The sequence below is a fragment of the Pipistrellus hanaki genome (genome assembly GCF_964339955.1).
Source record: "Pipistrellus hanaki genome assembly, chromosome: 1".
NCBI lineage: Eukaryota > Metazoa > Chordata > Mammalia > Chiroptera > Vespertilionidae > Pipistrellus > Pipistrellus hanaki.
Window position 1 is genome coordinate 49,431,655 of NC_140503.1, and position 27,036 is coordinate 49,458,690.

Sequence of the window (27,036 nt, forward strand, 5' to 3'; positions counted from 1 at the left end):
GCCTGAGGCTCAGGTAATCAGGGCCAGCCGAGGCTTGTGCTGCCAGCAATGGCAGCAGCAGAGGTGTGATGGGGGTGTTGCCTTTCTCTGATCACAGGCTCACCTCTCACCCCTGAGAACTCCCAGACCATGAGAGGGGGCAGGCCAGGCTGAGGGACCCTTGCTCCAGTGCATGAATTTTCATGTAACGGGCCTCTAGTCTTTTATAAATCCCCTCAAGTGGCTTCCATTTACTTCTCCAAGAACATGTCTGGTGGGACACATAAATCCCAGGGCCCAGAGGCAACATCGAGAAGCGGACTTGGAAGAAATAAGAGAAACCAGAAAGAGTGGTTGAGTCTGCATAGGGACTGGAGAAACTGGGTCAAAGATGAAAGCGTTGCTTTTCACTGTTTTACTCAATTATCCTATTTGTATTCTTATTAATTAAAAACACACTTGCCTTAGAGACAATAATTAAAAGGACAAAAATAGACAAGTCACAAAAGGACATCTTATAAAATACTTATAAACCCCACTAACAATACAAAGGAGGTTAACTTGCTGAAAGAGGTCAGTCTGTTATTCAAGAAGAGGTTAATGAGAGGGACAGCTGGAGGAACGGCCATGTTTTTATATGGTTGGTGTCTGTGCACATTGGTATAGCTTTTAGAAAAGCAACGTGGCAACATTTATAGAGACTTAAAGTTGTGTGTGTGTGTGTTTTTTCACTTGATAACTCAGTAACTCCATGTCTAGTGATGAATTACTGGGTTAGGAAGTCAATATATTTAGAATTCTAGACATCCAATAATATAGGGGTGGCAATTAACCAAGTGGAATTCACTCGATGGGATGTTAAGCAGCATTTTAAAACATAATAAAGATTAACATCAGGAAACATACTTACTCTAATGTTAAGTGGTAACAAAGCACACTTAATCACAAACACTGTGATTGCAGTTATCTTTAAAAAGTGCATAGAAAAAAAGACTGGAAGGAAATGCACTAACATGCTTGTGATGGCTGCATTAGGCTGGTGGGATTACTTTCCAGATTTTGGGCAATATAGTTGCCCTATTTTATATGGAAAAATAAACAAATGAGGCAGGGAATGAAGAGCGAAGGGAGAGTCTTCAACCCTATCCCGAATGTTGTATTTCTTTTATTTGAGAAGGTGAAGCAGGCAAGACCAAACGTTAATCACTGATAATTCTTGGTGGTGGGAGTACAAATTCCTCAACAGAACAAACCAAAGTCCTTCCCTGGCAATTCCCAGAGACCCAGTGCCATGCTGTGTTACTTGCCCAGTTATGTCTTTCTGTCTTTGGTGCTCCCTGTCTTTGTTGTTTCATTTCCTATAAAATGGGAGACCATGGTACCTGCTGTCAGCCTGCTATAAATCAAGAGAGAATATGTGCAGCTCCAGGCAGCGTGCTCAGTGGTTAGAGCACTGGCCCGCACTGAAGCTTTGCAGGTTCATGCATGTGGGAGGCAACCAATCAATCTCTCTCTCAAATTGATGTCTCTCTCTCTCCCCCCCCTCTCTAAAAGTCAATGGTCAATGGGGTGAGGGTAATATCCTTAGGTGAGGATTAACAAAACAAAAACAAAAAAAGTGAGAGATTCTGTGCAAACTGATGACAAGAGAACAAGTTTAGTTTAGGAACAAGGAGTCAACAGGAGCCGCCTCTTTATTCTCAGTTATGAACACACTTCCCCGTTTGCTGGAAATGGGCAGTTTGAACTTCTCAGCACATCACAGGCACCCAGGCACACTCACTCTCTCAGTTCACCCTGACCCACGCCCACCCTTCTGCTTCAGAAACGGCTCTCAGGCCGGAATGCCACCGTACTTCACTTCCTGGAGCAGCTTCCAGCCATTCACTGCGGCCGTTTCTTGGCAGACACAGAGCCTCGCTCTGGAGAAAACAAGGAAGTCCAAATAATGGGAGCGCTGAGATTCCTGTCGGGTGATACAGTTTATTGAAAGGCAATCTTGCTTGATCCAGGAGTTCACTTACATGAGGCAGCTACGTCAGAACATCTCTTCCCATGACACACCTCAGCAATCAAACCAAAGAGTGCGGAAACCCAACGGAAGGAGCCGACCGGCGTTGTCGAATGACTCTCAGAAGCAGGAAAACAATGATAAAGATATAGGGTGATTGTCTCCTCGGCATTGCATTTGGCCACGTATTTGTTTATTAAATAAAATATATTTTGTTTTCAAGCTAGCTAAAGAAAATATTCTTGAGTAGGGTTAGTCCTTAAAACAACAAACAAAAATCATGTGTATATAATAAAATCAAAAGATGAGAGCTTGCCAGAGCTGGGAAGGTCTGGGCTCTGGTCCTCATTTATTCTGGGAATCTGGGGCTCTGCAGGCATGTGCCCCATCGGGATCACCAGGGCAAGATAAACTGAGATTTGGAAATACCCCTTTTAACGTCCAGGCCAGTACCCACTCCCCCCACCTCAATACTCACCCCCCCACCCCCCACCCCCAGGCACCCAGCTCACTGCCGGCTCCAACACCGTGTAGAAGGGCACATGTAGCATGTAAAACAGCCCATTTCTTAGATAAGGATGCAAGTCTTCTGAATGGTGAGCTCTGGTCCTCATTCTCGCAGCCAGCCCATGGGAACCAGAAGGAAGTGGCCAACGTGAGGGGCAGGGACTTCCTCACCAACCAAGACGGACACTCACTGGCTCCCTCAGCTCCTGGGCCTCAGAGCTTTCTCACCGCCCAGCCTCAGCTACGAGTGGGCTGAGGCATTACCAGGCAGCCTCTTGGCAAATACCTCAGCATGGTGGGAGCAGCGGGGGAATCAGGGACCTGCTGAGGGTGGAAGGAACCCTGGAGATCCCGAGAGCCAGTTGACCACCTGCAGGCTTGGTGCATCCCGAGAGGACAGCGGGATCCAGGCTGGGTACGGAGGGCTCGGCCCCTGTGTCCGTTTGTGTGTCTGCTGTCTATCACCCCCTCTCCCCTGACTGTGCTCCGGTAGGAGTGGGATTTTGATCCATTTTACTTACTGTTTTATTCCCAGTGCCCAGGACCAGGCCTGACACATTGTAGATGCCCAATAAATATTTGTAAATGAATCAATTGCTAAAGGGAGGAATTTCTCCACAGCCCAAACCAGAGGTGGCGGAAGGCTTGGCTCTCCTGTTCCAGGGGCCTCACGTGTGTGTGTGTGTGTGTGTGTGTGTGTGTGTGAGTGTGTATGTGTGTGTGTGCGTGCGTGCGTGTGTGTGAGTGTGTATGTGTGTGAGTGTGTATGTGTGTGTGTGTGTGTGTGTGTGTGTGTGTGTAGCGTTAACGCATGCCCTTAAACCAGGCTTCCCCCCATGGCAGCCGTCACAGAGCTCTCCATGCACAGGCCTCCCATCTCTTGGATGCGTGGGCCTCTGAAGCAGATAAACACTGCCATCTCTGCCCCACCCATGGCCACGACTCGCAGGGTCCTTCCCCCGACCCTGACTGTGATGGCCCAGCTGTGATGGCCCTGGCCTCTGGTGTGCCTGGGGACTGGCACACTGGGAGGAGACACCAGGATGGCCAGGAGGAAGGACGGGATACCCTGCACCCTCCCAGTGCCATGCTTGCTCCCTATAATTCTGTCCCTGCAATGTGGCCTGGCCCAGACGGCACCCAATGGCAGTCACTCCGTGCCTGGTGCTGGCGGATGTCCCTCTGCCCCAGGAAGTTGGAAAGAGCCTCCCTGTTTGCTCAGACACACCTCTACCTGATTTCAGCTTCTTTCCTCCCTTTCCTGACATAAACCTGAGATCCTGCTCAATCCACCTCCTGTCTACACATCCCCCAGCTTTCAAGGACTTCTTCCTTCCCACCCAAACCCACACACACCTGCTTCTCTCTCCTCCCTTCCCCCTTTCCTTGTGACCTTACTGGATACCTCCTGCCTCTTCCTGGCCCCTAAGTCCACGAGCCTCGACCCATATCCTCCCCTCTTCCCCATCCAGCAACCACCCTGCCCAAGGACCGGAGAGCCCAACGCAGAGGCCTGCTGTCAGAGGAGGGAGAAGAGGACCAATGAGAAATGACAGGCCGGCCCCAAGTTCCAGAACCACATCACCTGTCAGAAGCCCTACTTGCACATCTCCCCAAGAAGTGGTGCCTGGGAACCAGTCTCAGCCCGGTTCAGAAATCACAAGGTTCCAGACAAAATGAACCACCGAGGCCACGGACACAAGTGACCCCCTGACTCGCTCCTCCATCAGGAAGTTGTGTACGGAGACCCTAAGTGTCTCTTCTCAGGGTTCACGGTCCCTTAACAGCAGGCCGATGCCTTTTCTCCAGCTCTGATGTCCACGTGGTCTTCATTCTTCCTTCTCTCTCGTGCCTCTGCTCCTCAATACTTAGAATCTAGTAGCTTCACATTTTAAAAAATAATACTCAATACAGATGTGTGAACCCGACAGACAAGCCCCCGGGAAGCCTCTGTCACATCCCGGAACGGAACAGCAGCGCTCATGGGAAGTTGCTTTAAAATATGTACAGCCCGAGCATCACTTCCCACCGCGCACAGCGGCTACTGAACAGTAACCAGCATGTGGACGCTTTCTCCTGGCGGGGGGAGGGCAGGGGGCAGGAGCAGCAATGCGGACAGCGGTACAGAGGGGACTTGGGCTGACAAATTATATTTCCAGAGCACCCCAGCGGGCGGTGGCTGCCGGGCCTCAGGTGTCTCAGCCACTACCCTGCCATAGCTCCCTAAGACGGGAGAGCCAAGTTCGCTCACACACCCCTGAACGGAGCAGAGCGCGGAGGAATCGCAGGTTATGGGAAGAGGCAGCGAAGGTCTCCACTCCGGAGGACGGGTGCGGCCTCCCCGGCCTCCTGCTGCGGCGGCTGAGGGTCCCTGGGCGGGAGCACGGCCACGTGAGCCCCCTCCACCGCCCGGAAGTGGGCTCAGAGCTGGCTGCTGGCATCCTTGGGGAAGGTGTAGCTCAGCGGCGCCTCGTAGAGGCTCCCCCCGTCGGTGCTGAGGTCGTCGTCGTCGTCCATGTCGTCCAGCACTTTACTGGGCAGCTTCTTCAGTCTGCGGGGACAGGGAGGTCGTGAGTCCCGGCCCTGGGGCCCACCCCGATCTGGAGACGGAGGAAGGGGCTGAGGGGCTGGGTTCCTGCCTCTCCACCCCACTGAGCGGCACGTGAATTTACCTCCACCAACAGGGAGCCAACGCCCAGCTCTCAGCACAGAAGCCACTGGCTGGCTGGGTGGGTGGGGCAGGGACAAGGTCAGTAGTGCTGAGTTTCCCTTTTGTCTCAAGCTCCAATGTGGCTCATCAGGTGCTATTATTGATCCCATCTTAAATTTTTGATATCTTATCCAATGGAGGTTTGTTTTGTTTTTTGCATTAAAAAAATATATATCGCATTTAATATTATCTCTCTTGATTACTGAGATTTTTGTGCCCCCTTAAATGCTGTCCTGTAATGCTGGCTCTGGGGCCGAGTTCTCGCTGGACAAGCCCTGTGGATGGGATTCTCCAGGGGCTGGAATCTTCTGTCCGTTATCAAAGAACTCCCCGTGCCACCAGCACAGTCAGCCTCTGAGAAAGCTCCACTCCATGGGGGTGGGGGGGGGGAGAGGGGGGGGGGCCGTAAACCTAACCCACCCCAACCCCAATGCCCAAAGCAGTGACCCTGCAGGGAACGCGACCCGCCACCCAATCCCCTTCAGACCACGGAAGTGGGGCTGCAGAGGCAATTCTCTCCTGCAACCAGGGATATCCTAGTCCTCATGAGGATGCACCCCAAAACTTGACCCTATTTCTCCCAAAGTTACGTGTACATAGGAGTGCTAAGGGCTGACCGAGGAGCTGCCCCCTCCGTGGCGGTGGGAGTTAGTGTTACTTGCTCTAAGCCTCAGCTTCCCTGTTGGACAACAGGGACAGTATCTGCCTGGCTGGCATTGGGGCATTGGTCTGGGGATGACCTATGTGAGACCCTACTGAGCATGTGGGGAGACTGCAGTGGGCACAGGCACTCTCGTCTGTAGGGTGGGATGACACCGAAAGGCGACAGGAAACCGGCTTGAAGCAATAGGAGTGAGTTTGGCCTAAAAGCACTGAGCTCTCTCCAAATGTCCCTGTGGGGTCTCCGCACTTGCCCACCTTATGTTCTTCTTCAGATTGTTGAGCTGCCCCTGCAGCTGCTCATTCACGTCCATCTGCTCCTCCAGCTCCCTCTGCAGCTTCTTCTTAGAGCTCTCGAGCCTGTCGATTTCCTCCTCGGCCTCCTCCACCTGGCGCTTCATTGCTTTCAAGCGCAAGCTCAGCTGCATAGGGAGAGAGGGCATATCAGTGCTGCTGCTCACCAGCCCGGCTGGATGGACAAGAGCCCAGCGTGGACAGGCCAGCGGTCCAGCCACCTCTCTAGGCAACCACGACATGCGGGGCGGGGCGGGGGGTCCAACCAGTCTCATGGGAAAGTGGAGATAAGCTCTGTGACAGACCAATCGCGTTCTACAAGTCAAGCTCGGGGTTTGAAGCTGGCGGAGACCTTCACTAAAGCAGCCCAGAGAGGCCCCATTCTATGGGGAACGGGGCGGCATGGAAAGACAGGGATCAGTCCACCACAGTTCCCTCGCCATCCACAGAGGCCTCACTGCCCTCTGGCTTCCCAGCCTGGGACGTGCAGGCTCATCGGAAATGAACTTGCAGAGGGCCCCTCACCTGGTCCTTCTGGTCAGTCAGCGACAGGTGCTCATCGTCCACCTGCATCACCAGCTCCTTCACCTTCCGCTCCAGCCGGCGGTTGCTGAGCTGGAGGCTGTTCCGGTCCCTGGAAGGATGGGGGAAGCAAAACGGAGGGCTCTCTCAGGCCAGCCCCACCGGAGGCCCGGCCCAGGCTGTGCAGGAGGGCGAGCCCCAGCCAGAGCTGCCTGGTCCACTCAGGGCTGAGGGTCAGAGACACTCTTGACTGCAGGAGGAAAGGGCTGGTCATCGGACAGATGAGAACACAGGGCCTCTAAGAAGGGGAGTGACCTGCCTCAGGCTGCAGAGCCAGCGAGGGGCTGAGCTGGGACTAGACCTGCCCTGGGATCCTCCTGTCCTGAGCTTTACTTTGTAAGACAGAGGTCAGGCTACGACTATAGGCTGCTCCAGCCCAGCCTCCAGAATTCCTACTGCTAATAAAGAATGTGAAATGTCATATCCACACCCCTCCCAGAAGGAGAGGGGCCACAAGCAAGAACTGAGGCTGGTCAAGTTCAACCTGGTGCTGGTCCTTGGACTGCAAAGGGAGAACTAGCTGCAAAGAATCATGGTTCTGGAAAGGTGTGGTCGCCTGGTCCCATGTTCCTCCCACCCACTGTGGGATGACCTGCCACCTCTGACAGATGGCCGCTCGGCCTTTGCTAAGCTGAGTGAATACACTGGCCCTCAGAGCAGAGCCAGCCCCCATGCCTCTGGCTCAAACTCTGTAATTTATGAGGAAAATAAGCAGCAAGGAACAGAGAAAATGCTATGGACTAAGAGCAGGAGTCCTAAGTTTTAGACCAATGTTCAGGCTACCTTTCTCAAGTACTTCCTTGAATGGGTCTCAGTTTTCTCATCTGTCAAGTGGGAATAATAACAGCAAGGCTGTGCTTGCTCTGCCTTCCTCACACGAAGGCCTCCGGGAAGATGCAAAGGCAAAGCACTCTGCGATGTGCTGGCCCCCACCCGCCAGGCCTCGCACCACAGCGGGGCAGGCTCACCTCTCCTCGCTCTCCAGGCGGTCCTCCAGCTCTGCGATCCTGGCCTCCAACTGCACCACCAGCCCCTCTTTGCTGGACCGGTAGGAGCCTTCCAGGTGCATAATCCGGCTCTTTAGGTCTTTGTTCTGGAATCAGACAGGGAGACAGTGAGGGGCTGTGTGTCCACCTCACACTCTGCAGAGCAGATCACGGGGGGAGCCAGCATTCGGTCAATGACTGCGATGAGCCCGCTTCCCCCACCAGGGTGGGTGGCCCGGGGGGACCTGGGGAGCCAGGAGTGTTTCCAGGGAATGGCTTTGCACCCCAGTCCTGGCAGGCCAAAAGGAGAGATTCTGTCACATTCGCTTATAAGCCCGAGTGAAATCTTTGCTATGGCCTAGGACTCCTATCAGACAAAGGACCTTGGCCTCTCATAAACCTATTGGCAGGAGAAATAGGCCCCTTCCCCAATATCACACGTCATATTCCGTGGAGAACTTACATGAACAGCATGTGAAAGAGATAACGAGTAAGTAAGCTTGGTTAGCAGCTTGTGTGTTTGGTAACACAAGTGCTTTATTTTTCCTTTACCTTAGAATTTAGCCTGTTTTAGCATCCAGAAAACACTTGCAATTCCACCTCCCCCACCTGTAAACTTCCAAGCACATTTAATATTTACTGAGAAAATTCTCGCTGGAAATGCTTTTAGAAATACCTCTCTTGGGCAAGGTTGGCCCCTGATATCTCTGCATGCAAAGGAGGGGTGGGGGGAGGGCTCACGGGGCAGGCGGCCCTCACCTGTCTCTCCAGGGAAATCTTGTCACACTCCAAGTCTTGCCTCACAGCTCTCTCCTGAAGTAGCTCGTTCCTCATCTGCTCCATCTGCACCGAAACAGCAAAAGCCGGGGGTCAGAGGGGCTGTGCCCAGAGCCTGTGCACTGAGACGGCTCACTCATGGAACTGCAATCCCAGCCAGCTCCTCTTTGTGGCATGAAGGGGCCTCCTGCCTTTTCCCTTCCTGGGTGCAGGAGCTGTTTCTCACGTTCTTGTTTCTCGATGATTGTGAAGAAAATGATACACACAGCAATGACAGTCCATCGCTAGCCCCGCTGCTATGAGTCACACTGTGCCCCCCAAAAGACACAGTAAAGTCCTGACCCCCACTTCCGGTGCCTCAGATGTGGCCTCCTTTCAAACGGGGTCTTTACAGAGGTAACCAAGTAAAAACGAAGTGGGCCCTAATGGAATGGCGGGTCCTTATGAAAGAGGACATTTGGAAGCAGAGACAGAGGTGCAGGAGGAGCGCCATGGGAAGACGGAGAATTACAATGAGGCGTCAACACGTCCAAGAACAGAGACTGCCAGCAAACTCCCAGAAGCCAGGGAGCAGCCAGCAGGGGCTCAGAGGGAGCACGGCCCTATGGACACTGATTTCAGACCTCAGCCTCCAGAACCCAGACAACAAACTTCTGTGGTTCTGGGCCCTGTATGACAGCAGGAGACACCCGCCGAGCACTCCACACACACTGTCCTGTTACATCCGGGATAAGCCTAAGAAACAGGCAATACCGTCTCTGCCAGGGGCGTCAGTGCTTGGAAACGTCATTCAAGTTGTGTTGTGACCAGCCATCCCGGCTTGCCCAGGACCAACATGTGCTCAGCACACAGGACTCCAAGGCTAAGGCTGGGACCATCCCAGGCAAACCGAGACAAGACAGTCACCCAACCTGCCCGGAAACTGCACAGCTGGTAGCAGGCGGAGCCGGTGTTCCCGGAGCCCCGAGTGCTGTCTTACAAGCTCAAGCCACAGAGAGGCTTCCACAGTCAGCACACTCAAACGCGGCGAGACTGCCCCCCTCTTCAGCAACTGCACAGGGCAGCTCCAGGTGAGCTGGCAAAGGCCACCGCTACTTCGGATTTCTTCTCTGTTAGCAGGAAAGGAGCCTCGCCGGGCGAAGTCAAGAAAGACATCTGTCGCCTGCCTGGACATCCTGCACCTCTGTTCCTCACCCCCGGGGGGCTTTAGCTGCAAAGCAAAGTGAGTCATAGGCAGCAGCCCCAGAGCTGCTCCCAGGGCTGTCCATCAGAGGGGGGCCCCAGACCTGTTCCAGGGCTGTCCACCAGAGGAGCCAACGAGCGCATGTGGCTCGCGAGCCACGGTTTGCTGACCACTGCTCTAGACCAACTCAGTGAAAGGGCCTCAACTACAGCTGCCACATAAAACCCAAGACTTGGGGAGGCAGGCAGCCCCCCCCGGCCTGTGCACACCAGGGAACAACGCCAGCCACGCCAGGGGTCAGCGGGCAGAGCAGGTAACACTCACGAGCGGCCCGTTCCCCCTCCTCCTGGCCCAGAGCCCTCGGAGTCACATGGTGGGGGGGGGGGGGGGTGCGGGAGGGAGGGCGCCTACAATTGCCGTATGAGCACAAAGTCACGGTGACGAATGCGGGCGCACAGCCCCACTCCGAGCGTGGCTGAGCCAGCCGATGACACCACACGTGGCTGGGCCACGGGACCGTGACGCGCCCCCCCCCCCCCCCCCCCCCCCGGGGAGAGTGCTCTGTTCACACCCCTGGGCGCAGGCCGGGCCTCGCAGAGGACACAGTGAAACTTTCACCGCGACGGCCTAGCTTCCCTCCCCTCGCTGTGACCTTGGTCCTCTCTCCTCTGGGAGGCGGACTTCCAGTTCCCAAAACAACAAACGGAACGGGAAGCCTTGGAGCTGGCCTACAACAGGGAAAGCACACGCTGCATCCTCCCCTTTTTGGGGTGCTGGCAGCTCCCCTTCCGAGGAAGCCAGGGGCCCCCTCCTCCATCCGCAGGCTCTCCACACATTCTGGAGAGGTGAGAGGGGAGTGTGCTTGTGAGCACCCATGTGTGTGCCGGCACCGGGGTGGCCGGGAAGGATGGGTGGGTGCGTCTGTTTGCTCAGACCATACTATCAGCCCTGGGACACGGGGACAAAAAGCCCGACGGAGCACCCACCCGCATTACAGCCTCGTGGGGGACGCACGGACTCGTCCTGGTCAGTGTTACTGCAATGGAAGGACAGGGAGATGGGCAGGGTGCACAGCAGTGGCCACAAGCCAGACACAGAAGGCCAGGAAATTCTCCAGAGAAAGGACCCTACCTGGGACCTAATGAGTGCCTGTGTCAGGCCGGGTGGGGAAGGGGGCAGGAGAGGAACTACAGCTTTCCAAACGGGGACCCCAATGAGAAGGAGCAGGAGGTCAGAGAGAGGACGGGCTGCTGGAAGAGTTGGAAGGACCGAGTTGTCATGGCGGCATCAGGGTGCAGGTTAAGAGATCAGGGGGATGGTGAACAACATAGACTAATGAACAAGAACAGACTCAGAGATAAGGAGCCATGGGTCAGACTGTTGGACCTCAGAGGGAGGGTGGGGATAAAAGGGAGAGATCAACCTAAGGACTCGTGTGTATACATATGGGCCTAACCAGTGGTCAAGGACAATAGGCGAGTGGGGGCATGAGTGCGGATTGGAATGGGCGTTGAGGACAAATATGCAATACCTTAATCAATAAAGAAATTAAAGAAAAAAATGTCAAAGAGAGAGAGAGAGAGAGAGAGAGAGAGAAGGGGGAGGTAGACAGGGGCCGTCACACGGGACCCACACAACAGGTGTCAGCAGCGAACACCTCTCCTGCACCTACTAAAGCAGGTGCAGAGCAGTGTGACAGTGTTACCCATGGAACCAGCTCCCAGGAGGTAGGTAAGTCGCTGTCCCCATCACCCTGAGGGTCCAGGAGCGGCTGCAGGTGCAGGTGTGGAGACGGGGTGGTGCCACATGAAGCCACAGGACAGAAGAGCTCACCAAGGAGAACACATGAAGAATGAGGGGGATCCAGAGCCCTGCCTGGTAGGGGAGACAGAAAACCAGGATGCTGTCCTGTCCCAAAAGCGGAGAGGGGCGAGGCCTGAGTAGGTCAGGCAGAAGGAGCAGGGAAGGAAGCACCTGGTTCGGCAAGAAGTTGGCTCTGGGAGGCGGGCACAGAGGGAGCCAGGCTGCAGGGGCTGGGGAGGCGCTGGGCAGGAAGAACGCCTCCCTCTGGAACCCCCGTGGGGTGACAGGATGACAGCCTCAACCAGAGGGCTGTGAGGCACAGAGGGGGTGGTAGGGGAGATGCCCTGCATGTAGGGTTTTGTGGGGAAGGAGGAGGCAGGCTCCTCTGTCTCAGAGGGAGGAAGGGAGAAAGGGGAAAGAGAGGAAAGAAGGAAGTGGGAGGTTATTTTCCCAAAAGTGAAGGAAGACCTGGAGGCCTGGAGAGAGAGAAAGACATTTAGAAATCTCTTTGCTATGGGATGTGAGGCCACAAAACGCCAAGAGACCATAAAAGGCCGGCAGCACAGAGGCAAGGGTCTGGCTGCAGCTGTACAGCATCTGCTTCTGGGGGTCGGGTGACTTCTGCAGCTGTGCTCCAGCCCGGGGCCAGGACCGCGGAGGGAAGGAGGAAAAGGAAGAGGCCCTGGAGACAGCGCTGAGCGACTGGGAGTGCCTGCTGGGAGCCCATTAGTCCTCCCGCCCTCTCCGAGAGGCTCGGAATCCGTGGAGGTCTAACCTGGGATTCTAGTCCGGGATTTCTGGCTGAAAGTCCTCTGTTCCTTTCCTTCCTATCAGCAAACCTGTAGGCCCAGGGCTCTCAGGAAGAGCAGCCCCTACAAAGAGGGGGAGCTCTGGCGAGGGCTTAGGAGCCCGGAGCCCCGGAGGAAGTCGTGTCTAGGAGGAGGGACTCGAGGATCGCCGAGCAGGCACGCAGCACTGGGCCCACGTGGGGCTCAGGGAAAACCCTGTGAGGTCAAACCCCTGGCCAGGTCTTGCTCCCTCCCTCAGTGGCCTGCACTGAAAGCTCTGGACCTGCCAGGAAGCGGGCCTCCGGGGGAGAGGAGCCTGGGGGAGCAGCATCAGGGAGGCCTCCCCGGGTTCCAGACCCCCGCCCCTTCCCCCCGGAGAGCCCCAGGCAGAGGGTGCCTCTCCCAGGAAAAGCACAAACCAAACAATAGCTATTTCTCTCCACTCAGCCCCTCAACGATGGCCATTAAAATGGAAGGATCAAGCAGATCAGAGTGTGGAAGAGGAAGGAACACATGTGTAGCCATAAAACCTAACAGTTACTAGAACCAGGCAGCCCATTTCTCTTGAGTCCTTTGGAAACCCAGGTTTTTGGCAAACACGATAGGCTTCCTGCAGCTCTTCGCCGAGGACAGCCCGGCACTAAATTCTAAAATAAACCTGCCGTGCGGAGCCTTGCACAAGGCACGTCATGTGATGTTATGGGTAATGTTCCCGAGGATGAATGGGCTGGAGCGCAGGCCAGGTCCCGGGCCCCCGGGGAGTGGCCTGAGGAGCTGGGACTATTCCAAACCTCCGGAGCCCACGAGGCAAGACAACAGCAGCCTCCAGCTTCCTCCTTTGGGACGGGGAAGTGACTCTGAGGCTGGGAAAACAGTTTTAAGTAAGCTCAGCGCCTCACGTGCTGTTTACCCACCAGCTGCATTAAATAGGCCAAATGAAAACCTTCCCGTCAAATTAAAACCAGAACGGAGCGGGAGGCAGCCGCTCATCACAGCTGGGCTGAGCGAGTGCTGACCCCTGAGCCCGGGGATCAGAGCAACAGCATCGCTTGCCAGTGGGCTTTGGGTCGGAGGCACCGGTGACCTGAGCCAGCTCTCGGGATTGGCAGCAGCTGCCCTCTGGGTTAATGAGAAGCCAGAGGTATTTATGATCGCTAATAACAATATCCAACCCCATTGCCTGTGTTCGCCATCGGGCGGGAGAGGGGCGGGTGAGCCTGCCCTCCTCGCTGGCATTAAAATGATACTCAGTCACAAGAAAGGAAAAACGATCACTGACCCAAAACCAACTGTTAACACTGGGGTTTTGAACAGCTGATATCACGGGAGGCGGTTCTGAGATTAGGATTCTTTTAATGAAAAGAAGAAAGAAATCCCGTTTGGATCTCTCACTCACTGACTGCCTGGATGGAGCCCCATTTCCCAGTCCCCTACCCTGGTGGCTGCACCCCCAGGTGCAGACTAAGGAGCAGGAGGGGCCGGCACTGGGCAGCCCCCGGAAGCTCTCAGGTTGGCATGTTTCATCCCGCCTGCCAGCTGCCTGGGCGGGAGGAATCTTCTTCCCACTGGGCTGGGTCGTCTTTGCTCTGCGGCCCAGCGAACGGCTCTCCGTTCAGGCCCAGCTCCCTGCTCCCTGCCTGCACTCAGCCACCAGCGACAACACAGCAGTGCCCAGGAGCTAGGACAGAGCACTCACTTAAAGCACACCAAGCAGGGCCTCCTTCTGCCACCTGGGTCCTGGACTCGTGAGGAGAGAGGAGAGGAACAGGTGAACGGAAATCCTCAGCCATATGGAGAGACAGCATGGCGTGGTTTTTAACTTGGGAACAGAGACCCCACATGTATTGGGGGAGGTTACTCTTACAGTCTGGTGCTGGGACGATGGGAACTGGGGGGGAAGGGGGGGACAGTGGGCTTTGGAGTCATGCTGTGTGACCCCAGGCAGTCCCTTGGCCCTCAGGCTTTTGAAAGCCAACGCAAGGCCCTGGAACAGCACCGAGCACCTAGGAGTGCTCAGTAAGGTGGTATCTGTCAAAATGGCTTTGGAGGAAGAAGAGAAAAAAAGGATTATCTAGATTTAAACAGAGCAAATCCAGTAAAATACCTCTATTTAATTAAATTTTCCTTCAAAGTTAAGTCAATCAGAAACATTCCCTCCCCCTGCCCCCCCCCCCCCCCCTCCACACACACACCCTGTATAAGGTAAAACTGTATTTGGGTGAGAAAACAAATACTCACCTTTGTTTTGTAAAAGAAATCATTTCACCAAATCCAAATCCAAATTCATCCTTCATGCTAGTCAGATTTGAAAACAAAACCCGGACATGCAAAAGTTTGAAAAACTTGTCTCTCAGTTAGGATTCCCTGAATCCATCAGTTTGAACAATAATATCCTAAGCACATTGGGGAAATAATGGCCTCAGGAAGGCTGGAAATTCAGAAAAAATGTGGCAGCATGTACTGAGCACCAGATATACTAGTACACAGGAGAAAGAGGAGGACAACGTGAAAAGAATAGAATGTCTGATCTCACACTGCCTTTCCTGTGCTCTCTCCCTAAGAACAGCCCAGGTGAGGTTCCTCCAGGTCTCCCCTTCTCCTGTCCTTACCCCCACCCCGGCTACAGTAATCTCACAGATCACTGTGTATGCTTCATTGTTCTGTCCAATGACCTACTGTGGTCCCTGGTGCTGTCAGCATAGAGTCCATTCAAAACTCTCAACCTACCTGTCCTGTCAATCCTGTAAGGCAGGGGTCTTCAAACTACGGCCCGCGGGCCACATGCGGCCCGCAGAGGAGTCTGATCCGGCCCGCCAGGTTTTTTGGGCAGTGAGCGCAGCCAAGGTGTTACAGTAGGAATTAGTAGTTCATATAGTCCGGCCCTCCAGCTCTCTGAGGGACCGTGATCTGGCCCCCACTTTAAAAAGTTTGAGGACCCCTGCTGTAAGGAAACCAGAGCCCTGATCATAGTGCCCCTACCTCCCAATTCTCGTTCACATTCGTTCTTTCTAGGATTCCTTTCCCACTCCTCTTCGTTTGTCTGAATCAGACTCTCTTCAAAGATAACTCCAGGCCCACCTTCCTCTAGGAACTCTCCCACAGTTTTGTTATGATGGTCTTTTCCTCATCAGCTGCCTGAACCCTTCACTTGGCATTTAGTTATCTATTGCTTTTTCTTGTTAGATCCACTTTTCAGACATGCACCATCTCTTCGAACAAAGCACAGTACCTCAAGGACAGGCTAGAGACGAGTTGACTCACAGCCCAGTGCACTTCCCGGTAAGCCAAGTTAGTTCCCATAACATCCTCCCTGCGCTTAACTTCAGGTCCTTGGCTCAGTGAGAATATGTTCAACCATGGCCACAGAGCACAGTTCCGCTCCCTGGGACTCCAGAGCTCAAGGAGAGCAGTGACCAGGCGCCAAAAGCAAATGGCTCCTCGGGGTTGATTTCTGAGGGTGGGGCCATCAGCTGACCACGGGAGGCAGCCACCTTCTGGGTCAGCTTGTCTGTGTTTTGTTCGGGTGTAGGCCATGGGTCGGAAGTCTGTTTTAACTGCCTGGTTACTGACAGGATGGCATGCTTTCCTACCATTCCTCTTTGCACAGGTGTCACAAGAAGCACTGGCAAAACAAAGTTATGGCCACTTCTTCTCTCATCATCAATGTTTGGCAGATCCCGAAATGCCCTGTGGTAATGAGGCTACTTAGTCAGGTTGGGTAACACAACAGCTTTTCTACCAGCAAGAAAATTTATAAAATTTTTGTAAGAGCCTATTAGGGCGCAAAGGTCACGGTTGGGCTCTCCATCTGGCCTTCAGGTTTTCACGAAGGTCTTTCTCTAAAGTGCTGCCACTCAGGCTGGAGGGAGGCCACACACACACACACCCCGCCCAGGGGAAAGGCCGCTAGTACAGCACTGGGCTCAGTGGGGAGGGGGATGGAGCCTATGGGTGGAACTTCCCTCACGCTCAGGAGCAGCATTGTGTGACCACCTTGTTAGACTGCAAAGAACCCGTCAGCAGGAAAACAATGGCGGATGGGAAAGAAGCCAGTGACTCCCCTCCAGCCTTGAGTTGAAGTTACCAGCTCAGAATGGCACCGTCCCTCAGCATCGGAACCCGAAGTTCTTGGTCAGCCTGAGATGGGGGACGGTGGTGAACGTGAAATGCGTAAGAGAGGTCAGAGGAAAGTGCTTTTTTGAGAAGGAAGATTTTGTAAAAATTAATTTGTAGTTCAGATTTTTTTTTTTTAATGTCAATCCTTTATACCAGGGGTCCTCAAACTTTTTAAAGTCGGGGCCAGATCACGGTCCCTCAGAGAGCTGGAGGGCCGGACTATATGAACTACTAATTCCTACTGTAACACCTTGGCTGCGCTCACTGCCCAAAAAACCTGACGGGCAGGATCAGACTCCCCTGGGGGCTGCATGTGGCCCGCGGGCCGTAGTTTGAAGACCCCTGCTTTATACAGATAATTTTCCTAAATTTTACTCAGTGTCGCCCAAGGCTTTTAGGTGTTGTTTGCATTGTTTAATTAAGACCAGCCCAAAGCAAATCAAAGTGGCGAGTTTTCTAAATGTCTCTGGCCAGGTTCCCCAGCACCATCCTCAGGAGCAGGGCGCACTACTCAGTTGTCACCGAAAATGCGTCCCATGGGAGGTTTCTCCAGGCACCCTCAGGCATCATGTAAACGAGATGAGCGAACAGAAGTTCTCCAAATCACAGCGAGCACACATTTTCTCTCCCGGGTGCTCTGGGCAGGCAGTGGGGATGTGGCCACAGGCTCTAGTGAGGTGATACTGCGTCTCCAGGATGTGACGTAACCACTCTGAACTTTGCCTTAGTTAAACATGGAAACGCAATCTAAAAGTATTGCAATTACACTAAGTGTAGTTTGGGAAATTAGCTCCATTACCTACAGGGTGAACTGTGCCCAGCTGCCCCCCCCAACCCCCCCCCACCCCCCCCTCGGGTTGCTGTAAGGATCAAATGTAGTGAAACTCCTTTCAAAACTGCAGAAAGCATTTGCTTGGAAGGTACTGCTATTGTGCTGTGAATGCCTCATAGGTTTATATATCGCCAATTAGTGTGCAAAGTCCTTAAAGTAAAAGCCTACATCATATCATTGATTTCCCATCGCACTCACGTAGTGCAGCTACTGAATCTCCCACAATTGCTCGCTGAACTAATGACTCTTAGAGCTTCGGCTCTGAAAGCACTTCGCCTGCGACGGCTAAGAGGCTGTTATCCACAACCACTCGGGAAACTTCCATTTACTTATGACACCTCCCGTCTCGTAGCTTCCTATGGTGACGACTGTGAGTGAGCACTCTTCCACCGTTTCCATAGGCATGCGCTTTCTTCCCTCCTCCAGCCGAATCCTCAGGATTGACCTCCCGCATTTCCTTTTCCATGTGGGACAACCCCCTCACCGTCCCACCATCGCAGTACCTGCTCCCTGCTCCGAGTGATCCTCTCAGACAGCAAATCCGAGTTATTTCTTTCTTCTTCCAGCTCCAGCTCCAGCTGAGACACCTTGTCCTGAGAAAGAAGACACAAGCACAGCCCACTGACTTACCCTGACCTGGCTCTGGGTCAGGAGCAAGGAGCACCCTGTGGAAGGAACCCCCATGGGGCACCGTCAGAGCTGAGTTTCCTCAGAGCTTGGGAAAGAATGTGTCTATTTAAATGTGTCTTTTTAAATCTGTGTTTTACTGCTTTCATGTTGTAAAATGTAATTGTGCAGTTAGGAAATACATTAAAGAAGGAAAATATCACCCCAGACCCTGACATAAACACCGAGGATATTTATGTACATCTCTTTCAAGTCCGTTTCCTCCTTATGAAGCAATAACCGCTAAGATCTACCTTAGCCTAAGGCATCTACGCTACGTGTGGGAAATGAGATATCATCCAAGGCAAATGCCTCTAAACACTCCAAGCTCACGACAGTGTTTTGCCTTCCTCCTGCTCAGGGTTCCCAAGAGCCTTGCAGGAGTCGAGTCTATAACAGCCTTTCTGCACCTGCCTCTTGCTTCCAATGAACCTCACGTAGAGCTCTGCGGGCCCAGAGTATCGTAAACACAGTATGGCCCATTCTGCCAAGCGAACCATCACAGAAGAAGGGTAATTCCTGCCTTCCTTGCTGGCTCCTAATGGAACATCATTGAGCATTAAGAGAAAAGAAGAGCAAAGTATCTTTGTATACAAAAAAGAAGGTTTTTTTGGGTTTTTTTTTACACAAGCCACCTACCTACACTGGGGATGTGGACTTTATGCATGTGTTTCTACTACCAATAACCAATTTGTCATATGTCTGGGTTAACTCAGAGTTGTGAACACATACACACACACACACACACACACACACCCCGGCAACCAGCATTGAGAGTTTTTAAGCACAAGAGTCCGAGGCATCTGCACATAAATACTGTCTCTGCCATCGTCTAAGTTGACTGGCAAGCTATGGGTGCCTCTCTAAGTGCCAAAAAGAGAAGTCACAGAATCCGTGTGAATGACTGAACGTGTATGCATCCCTTCCCTGTTACTGACGGAAATCTGTAGGGATCCTGGACAGCTCTCTCCCAGGAGCCAAGAGGCCCGAAGCCCAACTCAGGAAGCACAGCTGACTCAGCACCAAGCCTTCTATTTGTGCAGTGGTGCCAACCCCTCTGAGGCCAGTTTCACTCAAGCTGGGAAACCACAGACCCACAAGGGCCACATTTACATAAGACTACCTACCACCTGAGTTTCCGAGTTTACCAAAAAAGCTCTTCTTGAGAGCGCTCTTGAGTCCTGAGGATTAACGGAAATGCTAGTGAAGGAACAGGCAAGATATTATCACCGCAAGACAGCATGCCAGCTGGCTCTTAGGGGAGGAAATACCCCTGCAGGGTGCCTCTCAGGGTAGGCCCTTGAGAGCCATTCATTTTGTAATTAACAGAGAAATACCTAAAATATCGCAGAGGGGCAAACAAAGCTTAGCTATGCCATTGCTTGCAGGCCTTGAGTTAGCAAAAGTCAATGCTCTTTTTGTTTGTTTTAGTCAGAATATTCTAGAAGGGATGACCTGACAACCCAATGTTTAGCTGAAAGCGCCTCTTCTCGGTGCTCTCTTCCTGCCTCGCACATGCTCCATACAGAACCCAGCCGGGGTGCTCAAGGGGCCAGGCCCAGGGTCCTTACACCAAAGGCTCTTGGTCTACCGCCTGATGAGACCTTAGCTTGCTTTCAACCAAATCATTTGGGCCCCAGAATTACTACTTCCTAGTTAACTGGTTTGCATGGAGCTTGCCTTAAAATGATATCCCCTAATGAAATCAAAACCAGGACATCAACAAAACACAGAGCAACCCTAGAAAACTAACCAGGTTCTCCCAGCCTCTGAAAAGCACCCTTCTAATAAAACCTTTAATGGCCAAAACATCACTCCCTAGATACGAACTGCCTCTAAGCCCCGGAGGTTTTAAAAGTTATTTCTATTTATTTGCCAAGTTGAATCAGGAATTCCATTGATTTTAAATTTAAGCTCTCTCTGTGGCCTTGAGCACTCTCTGCCCTTCATCAAAACCTTGACAATTTTATCTTCTTCCATAGATCTGAAGCGGATGTTTAAGTCTCTTTCTCCCGCTACAAATTTCACTGGGATGTGGGATGTGGGATGGGGAGAGGGGGAATGGAGGGTTTTTCTGGCTTGGGTTGATTTTATTCTTAAGGATTATTCTTTTCCATAAATTCAGGTGACCTGATATCAAGTTTCTTCCTGCCATTCTTGGTAGACTATTCCTATTTAGATTCTATGACTTGATTCACTTTCCTAATGTGTTGCATTTTCATCCTGTGAACAGACCCCCCCCCAGCTGGTGACTCCGTTGAGCACTTTCTGACATCCTGCCTTGGACTGTGTTTATACTGTGTGTGCAAAAGTTAACTGAGCCGGGTTGCTGCTAGCTTTGGCCAAGTTGGTCATCTGCAAGGGGAAATGGGCCAAAATTGGCAGACAAGAACAGAGCAAGGGGTCTGGGTGTCCCTAGGACGTAGAAAGTCTGGCCTCACAGCACCGCTCGGCCCCTCCCCGGATCTGCAGCAGTCTCATCTCCTTTGTAGTCAACAGCGCAGCCCAATGCAACACACAGAAAACGAACTGTCTATGTTCCCTTGTGTGAAAGCCCTTAGCCTCCTGGGGGTTCTGTTTTGCTTCCTCTTCAAAGCAATGAATGAGGACACCAGGCTAAATTACTTCCATCACTCCTTCCAGCACTGATGCCCTAGGAGCCTTGAACTATGATTCCCCAGGTCAAGACATGACCTTCCTTCCCTGGCCGGGTGGCTCAGTTGGTTGGAGCATCCTCCCGGTCACCAAAAAGGTTGTGGGTTCAATTCCCGGTCAGGGCACATACAAAAGATAAGAAACGGCCTTCCTGACCTCTGGCTGGTTGAGAGAATAAAAAGCACAGACTCCCCAGAGGCCGAGGTCCCCCTCCCGCTCCCCGCAGGCCCTGGCTGCCCAGGTGGCCCACAGACCTCCATCTGCTTGACAAGCCTGCCGCGGTCGTCTTTGAGGTGGCTCTTGGCCTCCAGCTCGTACTCCAGGTCCTTCAGCGTCTGCTCCAGGAGCTGCCTCTTCGTGAGCGCCTCATCCTGAGCTCTCTGGGAGTCCCGCAACTCTTCCTCCATCAGGCGCATCTACAAGGAGAAGGGGCTGCTCAGCTGGGGCACGTCAAGGCACAGAGTCCTTGACAGTGAGCAAGCAGAGCCCAAGGAGGAGCAGGTGGGCCCCACTACTGAGGTCACTGCCCTTGGGGCCTCAGTTTCGTCTTCTATAATAAAAAAAAAGGGGGGGGGGACATTTTCCAGCTACAGGTAGCAACCCATTGGGTTATAAATTTAATATAGTAGATGTTAGCCAGGATTTTAAAATTAAATATACAAGAATACTCAGAGTAGAGTACAAACAAATAATGTTTTGTGAAACTCTTGCACTAAATATTCACATACCTGTAGGGATGTATTACTCGTTGCAATGCAAGAGGTATGTCTCCCCTTCGGTCATAATCAGAAACTCTGAAAGCCACTGAGCTAGGTAAGGGCTTCCAGGGGATAACTGATTACCCGCCTGGATCAGCATTATTTCAGTAGAGGTTTAAAGTTAGGGGGAAATAAAAACAAAAATAAGGACCCCCAGCCCCTGCCAAAGCAACCTGCCTGCACAAAATCTAGTAATATAAATACACCAGTGAGGTGAAAATCATGGTTCTCTAGAAGAAAAATCAGTGGTCATAACTGACAGCGCTCCTTTCATCCACAAGGTGGCACTGAGCTAACAGCTTTGAAGGCTGCAACAGACAAGAGAGTTTGATTCACAGGGATGGTCCTGGTTTTCCACTTCCCTGGAATCTCCCGGGAGGGACCAGCCACCTGTGCACACACCAGGCGTTACTGAAACCTCTGTGTGGACAAAGGCTGCCCATTTTGTTCTCAACTTCCTACCCTCCTGGAGAAGGTTGAAAGCAGTCTTAGGGAGACTACCCCAGGGGTTATTTCCTTCAGGGAGTAAATGAGGGTCAGTGACAAACTCCATGAAAGAATACTATTGCTTGGGGAGATTTTCACAGAAAAGATGTTCTTAGGAGGGTCAGTGGACCCAATAGGTTAGACTAGTTTAGAAAGATCAGAGGGAAAACTTTCAGATATTGTTCCTTTCTTGGTGGCTGACGGATCACCGGGCATTTCTATGAAGACCTCTCCTGGTGAAAACCCTGGTTTTGGTGGAAACTGAGAGAAAAGACAGCTGTGAAGTGAAACTGTGAGTGAAAACACAAGGGAACAGCGTCCCATGAAAAAGGGATTATGGATCAGGGTTAGGGTTAGAGTTAAGATTAGGGTTAGAGTTAGGGTTAGGGTCAGGGTTACTCTAGAACATTCGAAATCTCTCCAAAAACGTCTTAAAAATATAATGTCTCCATGCCTCAGTGTCCTAATTTGCAACACTGGAAGAATTTTAAAACCAACCTAGAGCTGTGATGAGAATAAAAATTAAAAAATAATCCCAGAAAAAAAAAACACAGGTTTGAGAGTCAGAAAGACTGACAGGCTGCGTTTCCTGGCTGCTCTCAGCACAGCCCTTCATCCCACCGCCCAGTACATCCCTCCACCAGACCAGGATGAGCCTGGGACATCTCCAGGGCTCTGCATACTGAGAGCACTTAACCAGCACATGCACGAGAGCATGTGTATAGCACCTGGAATCACAAGTAAGCAAGTAACTGTTGAACCTACTCCTGCTGTCTTCCCAGAATTAAACCTGCCCTTTGTTAAGTGAGACTTAGAAGATAAACTGAACAATAATGCATTCTGTCTTAACTCTCTAAAGATTACCTGCATCAGAACTTCCCTAGCTGCAAAATGGGTAAGATGTCTATTTCCCTCAAAACAAAGGAAGTATGACTGCATCTGGGGTGGACCCTGTGGCTTTTGTGTGTTTTTTTTAACTTAGTTGGGGGTGGGGGGGATAAGTGAACAGAGTTGAGTTTGAGTTTTTAAGGATCCCGAGTGATCTTCACTTGTTAATTCACTTTTGTCTTAACTCCATGAGCCCAGCAGCTGGACTCAGGAGGTTCTGTCATTTCTTTCCAGAAGGATGAGGTGTCCATTTCTGCCATTCAAATGCAAACAGTCTCATAGGGCTTCACCCCTGAGAAAATCTACCATCTTGTTTTCATCACAAGGAATCCTTTTTTTCATTAGGGCCATTTTATAGACAACATTGGTCTCCATCTGACCTTAACTACCCTCTCTGGACCTCAGTTTCCTTATCCAACTAGGACATCACTAAGGCTCTTTCCAAAATGAAGATTCCAGCAGAAGAACTAGTCGCAGAAAAGGCAACAGAAGGGCCCGGCCAGTGTGGTCCAGTGGTTGAGCACCATCCATGAACCAGGAGGTCACAGTTCAATTCTTGGTCAGAGCACATGCCTGGGTGTGGGCTCGATCCCCAGGGCATGCAGGAGGCAGCCAATCAATGATTTTCATCATTGTTTCTCTTTCTCTCTCCCTCTCCCTTCCTCTCTGAAATCAATAAAAAAAAATTTTTTTTTTAAAAGGAAGGAAAGAAGGAAGGAAGGAAGGAAGGAAGGAAGGAAGGAAGGAAGGAAGGAAGGAGGGAAGGAAGGGCAACAGAAGCAGTTTGCAAGGGTCACTCTGATACTACGAGTGAAATCATAACTGCAGACTAGCCCTAACTGGTTTGGCTCAGTGGATAGAACATCTGCCTGTGGATGCTCTATCCACTGAGCCAAGGGTCCCAGGTTCGATTCCAGTCAAGGGCATGTACCAGTAGGGCTTGTGCAGGAGGCAGCTGATTGATGTTTCTCTCTCATCAACTCTCTCCCTCTCTCCCTTCCTCTCTATAAAAAATAAATTAAATACATTTAATTAAAAAAAATAAACTGCATACCAGGTGTTTGTTGTTATCCTGGTGAATATCTGAGTCCTCCACCCACCTGCTGTAGAATGGAACGAGTTTTTAATGCCAAAGAGAACTGTGATGTCAATGAGCTAATTTCAGTTTTTCCTTGGATTCCTGTAGCCTATGACCCTGCGCCAGGGGGACATGCTTTCAGACGTGTTCTAGAAGTCTGTGATAAGCATCCATTTTCTCCCACACACTTAACACTGACTCATGGGCTACTTTTTTTTGATTATCAAAGATGTTAAAAGTTTGTTTTTTAAAGAAAAACATGTTTTCCTGTGAAATCTTAGTGCTCTTGGAACTGCTTATGGGGGGGTGGTGGGGGGAAGATAAGACTTAGAATAAAAAATAAAAATAATGTTAGTATTCAGGATATACAGACTTTTTGCTATATAGCCCTGCATGTTAATTATTAAATCATTACTGTTTTGTATATTTTTAAAGAGGGAACAACAAACAGATGCTCAGAAAATTGGGGCAATGTGCTCAAGGTCATGCAGCTGGTGAGAAGCATAGACAGCAATCAGCATTCACTGTATGCGCATTTCGAAGCCTTCAGCTTTCCATCGAAATAATCAAAACCATTCCCTTTATGTTTCTCAGTCCTTTAGAAGTCCAGACTTAAGGGAACTAACAGTTGGGTTACTTTGTTCTATTATTCTTCACTGTAAAACCAAAAATATGTTTTAATAATTCCAATACTCATAAATTCCTAAAGATTTCTCTTTGTCTTCATTATTGTTATTCTGAAACTCTTGTCTACCACTCCCACAAAAGTCTGTATTTTCTAAGAATGGCAGAAAAAAAGAACACCATGGTTACTATAATCCCATGTAGTAATTCAATTCTAGGACTAAATTAAAACATTAATATATATGAATCATTTGGACACAACTGGGCACACCACTGGTGCTCCATAAATGGCAGCTAATCTTTTTAGGCAGAAAATCTTGGATTCGTCAAGGAAATGGTCAAGTTATAGTAATGTCAATTTCACCTCCGAGGCCCTGGGTGCGTTGTGCCTTAGAAAACCATTTACCCATGGAACCATCCAGAGCTTTAAGACGGAGGAACCAAGCATGGATGTTGTCTTAAGAATCACCCCCAGTCTTCCTAGAAGAAGTGCAGTCTGGAAGGGTACTCTGAATAAAGGTAGAACCAGGAGCTGGTCTGGCCTGGCGTTACCTCCTCCTGCATTTTTGAAGCGGTCAGACGGGACTTTTCTGCCTCTAGGGTTTTCTCCTTCAACTGCCTTTGCATTTCTGCAAGCTCCCTGCGATTTTTCTCCTTGTAGTCATCCAGCTGGTTCTGGAGCTCCAGCGTTGATGTGCGGGACACCTCGACAATATCAGCCATCTGGAAGAAGTGACACAGGGTGAGCCCACCTGCATGCTCCATCTGGGGCCAGGGAGCTAGCTTTGGGGTCCATGAACAGGTCGCATCTCCTCCTCTTTCCCCTTACAGCCTCTCCAAAGACTTTGCAAAGCACCTAGTCATGTGCTGTCCAGGTGTAGCCCCCTCTAACTGGGAAGCAGCTAGGCCCAGAATCCAGAGGGGCTGGCACAGTCTAAACCTATTTGGCTGTGTCTGGGATTCTCAACAAGTCCAATGAGCTGTTCCAGGGAATCTGTGTTTGTGCTTTCACATCACTGCAGGTTCCTTAGCTTTCATCAGGCCTGGATCCCACACCCTATCCTCCCAGTGCTCCCCTCCCTCCACTCTCTCACCTCTTCCTGCTCCCTCACCTCCTTCTGCAGTTTCTCAATGGTCTTGTCAAGGTGCCAGCGCTCATTCTCCATTTCGTTCTTCATTCTCCTTAACTGCTCCTTCTGCTCAGCCTCCTCTCTTAGCTTCTCGGACAACTGCTTCTGCTCCTGGGTGGCCCGACTCAGACTTCCCTGCAGAGGGCAGGGAAAGGGCAGTGTTGTCATCAACCCACCAGGTCAGGCACAGGAACAGGCGGCAGAGGGGGTTTCACAACCGCACCACAAAGCAATCAGACCCGTTACATCGGTGATAAGGAAAGGGATCAAAGTCAAGCCCTCTCAGAGTCACACGGATACTGCTGCTTCTGAAGTTCAGGGGCCAAGCGCCCTTGGCCAAAAGCACGTAGAGGCAGACAAAGGATGCGAAACGGCCGAGGCTGCAGGGGGTGGCGAATCAGGGTAGGGTCTGAAAACCTGATTGCTCAAGCTTGAAAAGTGGGGTAAAGTTATATATGAGTTCTGGCCGTTGCGGCTGAGTTGGCTGAAAGTTGCACGTTTGATTCTCGGCTAGGGCACATTCCCAGGATGTGGGTTCAATCCCTAGTTTGGGTGCATATGGGAGGCAACTGATAGATGTCTCTCTCTCATATTGATGTTTCTCTCCCTCTGCCTCTCCTTTCCTCTCTCCCTAAAAATCAATTAAAAAAGCATATTTTTTTAAAAAGGTTATACATGAGGCCAACCTAAACCTACGTGACAATTTACAAGTTGTGATATACAACATTTTACCTTACGTTCTTGAATTTGCTCTGCTGGGCAGGTGACCGTTGCCGTTAACAATGAATCTATGAGGACTGAGAACACTGTCCACAGGCCACGCGTCCACCTGGGTACAGGGAGCCGCAATCATCAGAACCCAGGGTTGGACTCATCCGCAGCAGAAAAAGAACGTGGCAATCCCCAGGGCGATGACTTGATAAGCAGGAGGTGTTACATAGGAGAGGCACCAGCCAGGAAAAGTGCACGCATGGTTACCTAGTGACTCAGCCCCAAATACTAGTCGTTAAAATGCAACCATCTTGGGGGCAACATTTCTCCTAGGTTTCCCTGGATCTCTCATCTCACACCCTCACATAACTGAAGCCCCTTATATAAAAAACATGCAATTCTAAAATGAAATCCTAAGGTATCTTGGGAAGGTCACAGCGGCTTCTATAAATGGCTGAGGGCTGAGACCACCAATATGAGGATGTCAAGAAGAGACACAGCTCAGGATAGGGCAGCAGGACCCATGCCTGGGCGGGATCATCCTGAGAATGTCAGGAGGTGCTGAGGGCTGAGTGGGGGTTAGTACAGGTACCGCTGAGGACCTGCTCAGTCCGTGTTCCTGCAGAGGCTGCATACCAATGGTTTATGTGTTTACAGGGCTTCACAGTTTACAAGCTGCTGTCACGTGCAATAACTCAGGCATCTTGAAAACACTCCCAAATCACTTCAGGCACTCCTGGTTTGCAGGCCATGCGAACAGCTCTGCTGGCCAACCACCTGACCTGGGGCCAAACAGCCACCTGGGAGGCGTC

At 51.5% G+C, this 27,036-nt stretch overlaps 1 protein-coding gene across 2 annotated transcripts in view; it reads right to left on the minus strand.

Moving 5' to 3' along the window:
- Nucleotides 1-2,144: 2,144 nt before the first annotated feature.
- Nucleotides 2,145-27,036, minus strand: part of CGNL1 (cingulin like 1) — a 526,252-nt gene continuing 501,360 nt past the window's right edge. For both annotated transcript variants that reach the window (XM_084875683.1, XM_084875684.1), the window contains exons 11-19: nucleotides 25,496-25,648; nucleotides 24,936-25,106; nucleotides 20,804-20,965; nucleotides 17,732-17,821; nucleotides 8,489-8,572; nucleotides 7,712-7,836; nucleotides 6,687-6,795; nucleotides 6,126-6,289; nucleotides 2,145-5,048 (exon numbers count right to left, since the gene is read on the minus strand). In XM_084875683.1, coding sequence (XP_084731809.1) covers nucleotides 4,919-5,048; nucleotides 6,126-6,289; nucleotides 6,687-6,795; nucleotides 7,712-7,836; nucleotides 8,489-8,572; nucleotides 17,732-17,821; nucleotides 20,804-20,965; nucleotides 24,936-25,106; nucleotides 25,496-25,648 — 1,188 coding nt within the window. In that variant the 3' untranslated portion in view covers nucleotides 2,145-4,918. The remainder of the gene's footprint in view (nucleotides 5,049-6,125; nucleotides 6,290-6,686; nucleotides 6,796-7,711; nucleotides 7,837-8,488; nucleotides 8,573-17,731; nucleotides 17,822-20,803; nucleotides 20,966-24,935; nucleotides 25,107-25,495; nucleotides 25,649-27,036) is intronic.